An 11,237-nucleotide genomic window follows, 5' to 3' on the forward strand; every position below is an offset into this window, starting at 1 on the left:
ACATGTATATACAATATAAAACTATATATACTATTTCGAAATTATTATACACCTAACACACTAACATCTCAATTATGATATTTTTTATTTAATAATCAAATTATTGAATTTACTTTATACTTTTAAGTTTACAGTGTAAATTATATATAGCATAACAATTATATATGATAAAATAGAAAAATTGATATATTGTATTTGCAACATAAATGTTAAATATTATTGTCAATTCAGTGTCGGAAAAGAAATAAATGTCTACAATTCAGTCATACCCCATTGGCGATAGGTAAGTATGTTGTGTATCCGATAACCTCGTTTGTTAATGGCACAAAGGAAGATCACAATATAGATGCGTGAAATGAATGAAAATATCATTGTACGATATTAAATAATTGTCCATGAAACGCCGCAATATGTTCAAATCACGATTCTCTTCCGTGATATGATTTACAAAACGATATTAGTGCTTAATCCGGAGCGTCAACTACATCATATTTTATTTGTCACAGAAATGTTACGTACCTGTCCCCAAATCAAATTACTTATTATTCGCACGACGCCGCATTTTATAAGAGTCACTAAATTCCAAAACATACTCTCACTTTAACTAACAATAATATCAATTGTAATGTTCACGAGGTTCCAAGATAAACATGCAAACTCCGAGTGGCCAGTTGATGACCTCTGTACACATTATCCTAGGTGGCACCACACCACGAGTACACCAGACAGGGTAACTACATCGTTATCGGTAAAAGTTTTGACGTACAAGCAACAGAAAACGGGCAAAACATACAGTAGCCGCGAAAATTGAAAAGACACCAGTCAAAAATCTGCTTACCTGTGTTGTCGAATCGAACGTCATCAATTTAGTCTGTATCTGGCCGTAGCATTTCATCGTGATGGAAGGGGTCAAATCTGCACCAAATGTCCATAATTTTTTGTGCGATTGCTGCAAACAATTCGATCACTCGATTACATCACGATTGCACGCCCGTGTCCATCCGAATCTAACTTCACCAAGAAATTTCATAAACATTTAAAAACACCAAAAAAAAGGAAAAATAAAATTATACCGTGACACTAAATTTTTCAATCATCAAAGGTACACCGGTCCTTCGGTACCAGGCAAGTGGTATCTTCAGGTTCAGGTCACGTCAATAATTCGATACGACCGTTATTACCCCGTATGGAAGACCACGTGATATGACTGGACCTGCGCTAATGGCGTTAGGGAGGAGGGAAAATTGCAATCAAAGGATTAATAGGATCAATGAGATTGAAAGTGACCGAACTCGATTCCACGTTGCACTGACTCGACGTACCTGCTGTTGAAGGTTAAGGTTGTTGCCCCGGCCCTTTAACGCATAAATTAAGATAGATGCACTTCGAGCGGCGTAACGAAATAACAGACACTGTACAAAACCTGCGCCCATTTTATCCGGATAGTCACAGCTCACGAAGAGGAGCTGGTGCAAGTAACGTGCGGTACTCTGTAGCGCTTGCGCTGTCTCGCTGCTAACTAACCCCATGTACACGAGACAACATTATTGCAACCATTTCGTTTCAATTAATGAACAAAGGGCATTGTTTATACTACATTGCGCGCGTCCACCTGTTCACGTTGCTGGACAGGGTTCTTACAAGAAAATAGATTGCTTTACGCATGGAAGGCGATGAAAGATGATTCACTGATTAATTATGTAAGCTTACAAGTTGGAAGCTGTCCATTGATTACAGTCGAACGTCTGTCCTTATTTTAGCGGCGGCAGCTAGCAGGAGTCACGACGTCACTTGAAATTCCCGGTCTCCTTTGCTCTCGCTTCCTGGTCACCTTAAGTTGACAGTGAGTGACGTTTGACGAGAATGGGCAATCGCTCCGTGAACAATCTAGAGTCGATGAATAATAGCGCCGTCATTCTCGATTTACGTGGTATTCAGACCATGTCCGATGTTGGCCCTAAACCAAGATTTGAATCTTATCTAAAACTTGATCTAATGAGCAGCCTAAAAATATTGTTCGTCATTCATGTATTGAAAATTTGAATTTGGAGCCAATTGAGGTGGTGAACATAACATTGTATAACTGATTGTAAACATGTAACATATTATGTGGCAAGGGTCCAGAAACTGTTTCAATGTAAAATCTTAAACTGTAATAAATAATAGAGATGTTTCAAGTATTTCAAATTAATGTGTAAATTAGTTAAAGTTTTAAGTTGATGCAGTAATGTTATGCGCCAATTTTTTAAATACTGGCAAATTCTTGTATTCGAATGAAATGGTAGAATTTAGCTGTGATTAAATGGATGTCAAGATGGTAAAAGTCAAAGTTAAGGAATTTATTAATAAATTAGTACGAAATCTATTCTATCCTTTTAATTAACCTTTCCTGTGAATATTAAGGCTCACGTTTTCTCTAAATAACCTGACCGATGCTATAAAAGGCACCTGCAGAAGTTCTCAAACGATAAAGAGGAACTCATCGGAAAACATTGGAAAACCTAAGGAGATTCAAGTTATATGAAATTGTTATTCATAGCATATAATCGACGTTGTTTTAAAATTAAGTTTATTGAAATCAGAGGTTTATACTACGAAGTATTTATTAAGGATTTTTAAAAGTTTTTATCATATTATCGTATCATATATCTATTTCGATAACTTTTAATTTTAAAAAACTTAGAGTATGGATATGGTTGATAGAGTCAAGATAGTCATGCTGAAGAAGGAATGATTAAAAATCAATCAAATACAAAATGATCGATTTCAGAACATCCTCAATTGTATAATGTAATGTTACGTATTAAGACAGTAAGAGGTTTAAATCTCTCTCCAATGAAGATATTTTCACCGGTTTATTTTCTATTTAGAGAACAAATTATATTCTGCAACGATGATAAGGAAGTTATCAAGATGACCCGGTTTAACGCGTTCGATACCACCATTCCTTTTGGTAATAGCTGTATATATAGTTTATTAAGCGCAAAGTATCCATTGAAAAAATAGTTGATGTCCTTAATTTCACTCTACAACTTTTAATGAAATTCTACACTAAGTTAATACAACGTATTATATAAATACGATCATAGTCATCATAAATACGAGATAGTGATATCAAGAACGTTAACCCTTTGCGGTCCGAAGCGTTTTGGATTTTTATACCAAAATTGTCACAATTCAGTAGAAAACATGTCAACTTTACAATACTACAAGAAATTACGATAAAAATTGTTAAAATGCACAACTGTTAATATAAAATTAACCCTTTGCAGTCGAGAAACAACTTTCAATCGCTATTTGATTCAAATCAGTAAAATTATATAATTTGATATTCAGTATTAAATTTTATATAATGTATCAACATATTGAACGCCAAAATAAAATAATTTTGTCTTAGTTTATACAAAATTCTAAAAAATATCACCGATATTTCGTAAGAAAGAATAATGGATCCTTATCGTTAAAAATACTCTCGAGTGCACAGGGTTAAATGACAAATCCGTCTGGACACAGGTCCGCAAAATGTTAAGCGTCTCACCCCCGATAACTTCCTCATCTTCCCCCGTTTCGCAGATGATCAACATCTAGTTCACTTCCCGCCGCGAGGCTAGAAAGACAATGTCATCCCCTAAATTGTTAGAGCGCGAGCGCTAAAAGTGGATGCGCGTCACGATAGCGTTTCTGGGGGTAGATCGGCGACTGGGTTCCGCGGGAGCACCTCGCATATTCGAGGGGCGCGTTTTCTCTGGCAATGAAAAGGATCGATGCGGTTTCCGTGGTAACGGCACCGTCAGAGAGGTCGGAATCGCGGATGGTGGTGGACGGAGCCATCGAGTGCGAAACTGATGCAGTAACGACGTCGCCGTCGCCGAGAGCCGAGACACCGCTTTCGGAGGCGCTGTCATTACACCCGCGTGTGCCCGTGTGACTTCGACCACCCCTCACGAACTATTTAGGCTGCACAACGTCGCTGCGGGACGACGAACAGAATGCGGAGGCGTCAGGTTCTCCGCTCCAGGATATCGGTAACATGGACTCGCTCGATAGCCAGGACATCAAAAACGGAAGGATGGTCGAGCAGCCGTCGCAACCTGGGAAACCGAGTGTTCCTCAGCTGCGACAATGGAGCGAGATGCCAAAGCACCTGCAGTTCAACCCCCACATCCGCACCGGGTACAGGCCGCTTATGACCGTCCGCCAATGCCTTGGCAGCCTCTTTTATATCCACAATGAAACCGTCAACATCATGACGCATGGTAAGCCCGCTAGCATAGTCGGATCCAAAATCAGTTGGTCCCTCAAGGTCGCTCAGAGATTATCCCCACTCTGCAGTTTGTTTCTCTGGGAGACAAGATGAAGTGCGTGTACTGTGGGGGTCGCGTCCAACGGGGGTTCCCCGAGTCAGGAACTTGGCCTTGCGCCGCTGCTCGAGTTTGATTCAGCTGTAGCAGATCGATGATTTCCACAGCTGTTGTATTATGGATGATATTGTTGCAAATTGATCAATGGGAAATTGATGATTTTGGTTGGTCGAGTTATCTAGTTGACCTAGAAGGTTATTTAAAGTGACACTGGTTTGCGGTAAATCAGGTAGCTAGTTAATCTTTGAAGAGTTTGATTATCCTCACGCTCTGAATCTTCTAATTTTAACCCTAGAAACACTGACTGCGGCCACTGTGCTTCACGGAAAGTAAGTTTCGGACGAAACGATTTAAAATATATTTGTTTTAATGTGCTTCGTAGTATCGATGAATAAAAATAATATTTGTAAAACTTTTATGTTTAAGGTATAAACTTTTGTTCATTAGAAGTTGATGTCAGGTGGAATCTAAGTTATTAATAAAATATAAGAATAATTTTCGTAGAACTTGCCTAGAGTTGAAATACATTTGGTTTATAGCTTTTACATAGAAAAATTTATTTCTGTCACTCATTTTATTAACGAATGTTATAAATTGTCATGAAATTTTCGTACATCGTATCTTTTTTTCTATACGCGAACTTTGAACCATTTTTTAGAAATAAGTATATGTAATAATTGCAAGTAGAATAAATTGAATGAGCCAATTTATTGCATTCAAACAAATATATGTCATTTCACAGACATAAAGGGTCCGAATAAAAAAATTATTCGTGTTGATAGTGACTATTGTAAACCTATCTAATTTTCTTGCAGTCTTCCCTAAAGGTATTGAGAAAGACAGAGAGGCGTTAGCTCTGATTGAATTAAGCGGAAAAATGGATTACCCTTGGGTTACACGATTCAAGGTGAACTTACGCAAAAAATCATCATATTCCTATCAGCGCATTGCGGGATGGTTAAAAATCGATAACCGAAGCCGTACTTATATTATCCTTTACGGATTTATTCTTAACATTGATGTGGGACAGCGATAACATTGCTATCATATTATCTGAATCTCAGCATTTGTTTCGCTAAAAAAGACAATGAACAGTTTACGACTATTATATCAGACAAGACTAATGTCTAATAATAATTTAAAGAATTTCAGAGGGAACTCTCATGTCGGGAAATTGTGTCATACCTTTGTTTAATGAATTATTTATCTGACATGCAGCTTTTCATGTATGCATGTAACGTTCCATTTGACGTGACAAAATTGTATGACAATAAAAGAGGAGAGGAAGACATCGTTTATCGACCCACATATATTTGCACGGTATAAAATGTTATTAGGTCAAAGATTATGTCCGTGTATAAATAGTTAAACGAAAAAAACTGATATCACTTATTTTTTGTAAGGTACACTTATTATTCATACGCAATATGGAAAACGAACATTTACTGCATAAGGATTACATATAGTAATATTAATAAGCTACTAGTTGTTTCAATTTTCTAAATAACAAATTATTTTTATAATATAAGGAATAATATAGATATGTTAGATTAAAGCTTTCCAGAAGTAATGGCTCGAAATATTAATCTTCTTTAAATGTATTATACTATGATGGTATTATTAAACTTTTGACTATTTAACGGCAGTTGCCAGATATATTTTGTCGTTCAAATTTTAAATATAAGCATCTAAGGGAATCTTCAAATCTTCGGAATCAGGAAGAAACATGTAATTTTATGAAAATAATTTTTTATATGCATAAATGTGGGATATTTTTTTACAGGATTCGCTATCCTGTACATGTTATTGACGATACCGCAACTTCTTCCATGGAGCACCCAAGGTGCCTTCACAGAAATATTATCATGGTGTCACCTGATCGGTGCCGTTAGTCCGTGGGTCGGTTCTTTCATTTATCATCTTTTCATGAACTTAAATTACGATGAAGTATTCTATAGAAAGCTGTTGAAACTAGACATGATTGGCATATGGCTGTGCCAAAGTTTTGGTAATGTATAGTTATCTAATGAACGATGAAAATTATATAATAACTGGACGTAATTAATATAATTAATATAACGAAATGTCTAAATTATTCTAGGAGCGATTCCTATGATGGCAGCATCAGTTCACTGTCTACCAGATAGTTATTGGTACTGCTGTATTTTCATCTATTGTTCCCTTTGTATTTGGGGACTCCTTAAAGTAAGTTGGGTTAAATTTTATTTCTTGGATTTATTCAATAACTTAATTTTAGTAACTATTATATTTATTTTACAGGCAATGCATGCGCTTTCTCCGTGGGAGAGAAGATTATGCTTTGCACCTCCTTTCCTCATGAGGATGTTACTAATGATTTTACGATGTTTTGGTATTGGCGGAGGTTCCCCAGACGCATTACTTCATATTATACTACAGGTAACTAGAGAATGATTCATGCAGTAATGGAAAATGTGACACTTTTGAAAACAAGAATTTTAATAAGGATCAAGAATTTCATTACAAAAGGATGTCCATTTCTAAAGATTTTAAAGGAATCACTTTTTAGGACTTGATATCTGTCGTGGGAGCAACTATTGGAGCAATGCGCATTCCTGAAAAATGGATTCCTGGCAAGTTAGACTTTGCATTGAATTCTCACAATTTGATGCATGTGTTGGTTGTTTTAGCAGTGTGCTCCATGCACGCAGCCACTCTGCAGGATCTCGCTTGGATGTCTGAATCGTCGATGTGCAATGGAACGAGCTTCGTTTCGGCGAAGCATGATGAACTGTGATTGAATCGTGAATACCATTCACTGCAATCTGTGATAAATTTGAGCCTAACAACAAACCAGCGACTACTCGTGCAGGTGTCTCACAATCAGAGACCAGAAATGCTTTATAGCAGAATGGCAAGATCTTTTTAAAGTACACCTGTACAATAAATGAAAGATATGTACATAAGATGTACCAAATTTTCATACCATAAAAAGTACGCGTACGCGACTTTTATAATGCGTGGAACAGTCTAAGTACAACCATTAGTACAAAATCGAACGTATCATATCGTGAATGATATAAATTCATGTGCCAGATTAAGTTTCTGGCGATATTCCAGAGATTTATTATGAGGTGTAAACAATTACGTTGATAGAAGCAATGAAAGAAGTGATATGCCTGCGTAAAATAATTTAGAAGGAATAAGCACATCAAAAATACGTTTATTATTGTAATTATAATAGACATTCACAGCAATGTACACGATGTGTTCCCAAGCAATCATTCTCTCAATCCAGTAAATCGCTTCACAATGTCAGTATTACATCTAGATGAATAAAACTGTTCCAAACTATTTATTCGAATTCATTTAATTCCGTGCTGCATAATTATTCGTACCTAACTTTGTTACTCATATAGAGTTGTTAGGAATTTATACATTACATTAGAAAGAGATCAACGGATAATTTGTAGTTTACTAAAATTTTTATAATTATGAAATAAGTAGTTTACATTTGATTAATGTAATACTCATATTTTTGTTTTTTCCATATACGTCGACTAAATGGGTATGTTCTAAGCAGAAATCTATACGAAATTAATAGAATAGAAATTGAGCTGCAAAAAGTAACGCCTTTCTACTATCTTGTTTTAATAAATAACGACCAATAGATTATATCCCTATAATTCTTTATATTTTTGCGGTTCTATTCATCAAATAGATTATAGTTTCGGTAGATTAAAGTTTGAACAAAATTAAATATTATTAGGAAACTAACAATGTTAATATCATTAATTATCAACCTTAGTAATATGAAAACTGTGGCTGATAATCATTATAAATAAAATACGCAAACAATTTCTGAATTACAAGCACCTATTTTGAAAGCACGTAAGGCACTTAAGAAGTGCATATTAAAATAATATATTATATTCGTTATTTATCTGTAATGCCTACATTAAATTTATGTGACAACTGTAATGTGATAATTGTATAGTATCTGAATAAAAGTTACCTAAAAAAATACTAGAATATGAAATTAAAAATAAATATTTCCTTATTTTAATTTAATGTACATAATTATAACTTAAAAAGTATTTATATATGTTAACTACTTCATATGTTTGCAATATACATCAAAAGAAATTTGTACAAGTAACGCTAACCTGTAGAAATTAGTCTTCTTTCAAATCTTTACTCCATTATTGTACCGTTGCTGTGCAATTATATTATTGCAAAGGAGCTTCGCTTTCTTGAGTATAACTCTTGACCCTGCTAAATTTAAGAGGAGGATATCGTCCACCAATAGATGACACCCTCCATTCCTTCATAGATGGTTCTTTCAAACAAGTTCTTACTTCTTGTCCATTCCCATATTTTGTAAATATAGTATAACTCAACCATTTTAAAAGAGAATTAGTCCGTTTAAAATGTTCTTTAATTTCAAATTCCTATTAAGAAATCACGAAAATTTTTTTTAAATATTTATTTCATTTCAAAGAAATGTCATAAATATTAGTACTTACAATGTGAAATGTGTGTTCATCTAGAGGCTCCTTTTTCTTTTTTCTGTAAGTAGTAGATGCTTTAGCCTCTTGTTTCTTGAGCACTACGGTAACATAATTAACATGTAATCTATAATGGCCAATAAGCACAGCCGGATTTCGCGGTGCGCGACTTCTTAAAGAGTTTACACATGTTTGTGCGTCATCAGTTGAAGTTAACATTAAGACTTTACCTTCAGGGAAAAATCTGTTTATTGAAAAAATTTAACATGAGAATTTGAAGTTCACAACTATAAGTGTAGCAGATTATATTCACACATACCTTAGGTACCTGAAGTATTCCACCAAATGCCAAGGTCTATAAAATTGATCTTGGAAACTATTTTCACCATGACGAATATAACTGGTCTTGCTAATGTAACATCCATTATATCTCAGTCTAGGCCGCTGTAAGTACATTTCTCTCCATGATTGGTATTTTGGAATATAAGTTCCACAATTCACACCCCACGCTCTATATAATTTGTTAACAGCATAACTAATTAATACGTTATTAGACACAATAAGAAATGCTTATAATTTACCTAACACAAGCAAGTCTCCAGATCTCTGTATCTCTCGCAGATATGTAAAATCCACGGCATACCCTTGAGAACATTTCCAAAGACCTCATATCAAGCTCTGAAGATACCACCCATCTCAAAATATATAGCATTATTTCCATAGGCAAGGCAGAAATATGTGTTGTCTAAAATGAAGAACAAATATAAATAGCATAATAATACTTAAATATTGAATAATATAACTGAAGTAATAACTGATTTATTAAAAATAAGAAGTACCAACATTTTGTTCAAACTTAGGAAAACAAACACATTTATTGCGGTTTACAATTTTGCATAGCTTGAAAAATAGATCACTTTCCTCCTCATCTTCTTCATTATGATTTTCATCATTATTATCAACACTGTTTGAATCATTATCTAAATTTTCAAGGTTGTCATCAATGGGTTTCATTTTTGTTGATTCATATAATCGAAACTCAATATCAGGAACCAATTGTACAGCACGTTTGTAAAATTGAATTGCTTCATAAAATTTCCTGTTTTGCTCATACTCAATTCCTGTCAAAAACAGACTTTTTGCCTAAAATATAAAATTGTATTATTGTCATTTTTACATTGGATTTATCTTATAAGCACATGACAGTGATTATTCTACTTTTTCTTCAATGGTCTCATCCTCATAATCCACATTAATTTCAACTGCTTTTGAAGGAAGAGCTTTAGATGTGTCCGGTCTTGGTGACAAAACTAGTTCACGTTGCCATTGCTCTCGGAAAGATGTTAAGGCATCCTCAATTTTGGTTTCCGAAAAAGAAGAACCTTCTTGATCTTCTCCATCGTCATCCGATTTACCAGATTGACTGGTTTGACTCTGTTATTACAACAACAAAAAAGATAGCAAACTGTTTAATCGTCCAAAGAAAATTTATACGAACAAATAAAAAATTAAAATAAATGTTACAAACTATTAATATATTACGCTAAAAAATGATCAAAACGATGACGTTGTATCATCTTCAGCTGAGGTTATGTTGACGTAATGAATGGTTTATTTGATAACAGTAGAACGACAGTTATTGGTTTTATTACTTTACATACCATTCTTGTTCCCGATTCAACTTTTATGGTGCAATATCTTCAGCGCTTGTACTCTCGGTCGGAAAAACGTACGACACAACGAAAGTGCAACTTCGCCAACAGAACCGCCGCCATGGTTTTCGCACTTCTGCGATTCAGTTAAGGCTCATACTGGTGTTTATAGATTAGTTTCCTATATTTTCAGCTGATGCAATAATTTCAAATGCTTGTTCTCCCAAAAATTAATACGTTACAAAAGTAACTGCTACTTACATTATAATTAGAATGGTAATTTTAACAACGAATTTCTGATCATCTGATGATTATTATAAAATAAAAATTCATATCCTGTACAAAAAACTTCGATATATTCAAAGCAAATAAAAATAATTATACAAATTTTATTGCAACACTTACATGCTTCATCGCATTACACATGTGATCAATCGCGTATGTTAACATCAAAAGTCTACAGAGTTATGTATATGATCTATTTTTCTCTTTTCCGTTACGTCAGCATGTAGATAAGTAACATTTTATTGTGATAAAAACTGTGGATCACATGTTTTGATCATTTGATAATTTAAATTACTATTACTGTATTAGCTTTTCCATTTAACTTGATTATATAATGTCACTTAAAGTATTTTAATATCTAATTTCTAATTGATGTTCATCTGCCAGCATGTTAATATTGTGTATTATGTAAACTCTTTTTCAGAATAAATGAATTTGTTATAAATATTTTT

At 34.3% G+C, this 11,237-nt stretch overlaps 2 protein-coding genes across 5 annotated transcripts; one reads left to right on the plus strand and one right to left on the minus strand.

Annotated features, from left to right (window-relative positions):
* The first annotated feature begins 3,680 nt into the window (after positions 1-3,680).
* On the plus strand, positions 3,681-7,501 carry LOC116425658 (progestin and adipoQ receptor family member 4). The gene is made up of 5 exons (XM_031973671.2): positions 3,681-4,256; positions 6,145-6,369; positions 6,463-6,566; positions 6,642-6,779; positions 6,910-7,501. The coding sequence occupies exons 1-5, from the start codon at positions 4,031-4,033 to the stop codon at positions 7,135-7,137; spliced, it is 921 nt and encodes a 306-aa protein (XP_031829531.1). The 5' UTR covers positions 3,681-4,030; the 3' UTR covers positions 7,138-7,501.
* Positions 7,502-7,543: 42 nt separating this feature from the next.
* Positions 7,544-11,005, minus strand: LOC116425657 (F-box only protein 9). 4 transcript variants are annotated; one of them, XM_076373147.1, is made up of 8 exons: positions 10,906-11,005; positions 10,510-10,836; positions 10,067-10,282; positions 9,692-9,991; positions 9,430-9,593; positions 9,168-9,359; positions 8,867-9,092; positions 7,544-8,791 (listed from the first exon to the last, which is right to left on the minus strand). In XM_076373147.1, the coding sequence occupies exons 2-8, from the start codon at positions 10,510-10,512 to the stop codon at positions 8,570-8,572; spliced, it is 1,323 nt and encodes a 440-aa protein (XP_076229262.1). In that variant the 5' UTR covers positions 10,513-10,836; positions 10,906-11,005; the 3' UTR covers positions 7,544-8,569. The 4 variants fall into 4 exon arrangements, with proteins under 4 accessions (XP_076229262.1, XP_076229259.1, XP_076229261.1 ...); XM_076373144.1 differs by having other exon boundaries at positions 9,168-9,383; XM_076373146.1 differs by lacking the exon at positions 10,906-11,005 and having other exon boundaries at positions 9,168-9,383; positions 10,510-10,681; positions 10,762-10,777.
* Between the last annotated feature and the right edge of the window lie 232 nt (positions 11,006-11,237).

This window comes from Nomia melanderi, chromosome 13 (assembly GCF_051020985.1).
Source record: "Nomia melanderi isolate GNS246 chromosome 13, iyNomMela1, whole genome shotgun sequence".
NCBI lineage: Eukaryota > Metazoa > Arthropoda > Insecta > Hymenoptera > Halictidae > Nomia > Nomia melanderi.

Excerpts from the sequence above, each read along its gene's own strand:
- LOC116425658 (XM_031973671.2), top strand. The coding sequence starts at position 4,031 with ATGGACTCGCTCGATAGCCAGGACATCAAAAACGGAAGGATGGTCGAG. Across the intron at positions 4,257-6,144 it reads CGTCAACATCATGACGCATG|GATTCGCTATCCTGTACATG; the intron begins GTAAGCCCGCTA and ends ATTTTTTTACAG. Across the intron at positions 6,780-6,909 it reads TACTTCATATTATACTACAG|GACTTGATATCTGTCGTGGG; the intron begins GTAACTAGAGAA and ends ATCACTTTTTAG.
- LOC116425657 (XM_076373144.1), bottom strand. Across the intron at positions 9,384-9,429 it reads TGGAGACTTGCTTGTGTTAG|TTATGCTGTTAACAAATTAT; the intron begins GTAAATTATAAG and ends CGTATTAATTAG. Across the intron at positions 9,093-9,167 it reads GAATACTTCAGGTACCTAAG|ATTTTTCCCTGAAGGTAAAG; the intron begins GTATGTGTGAAT and ends TTCAATAAACAG.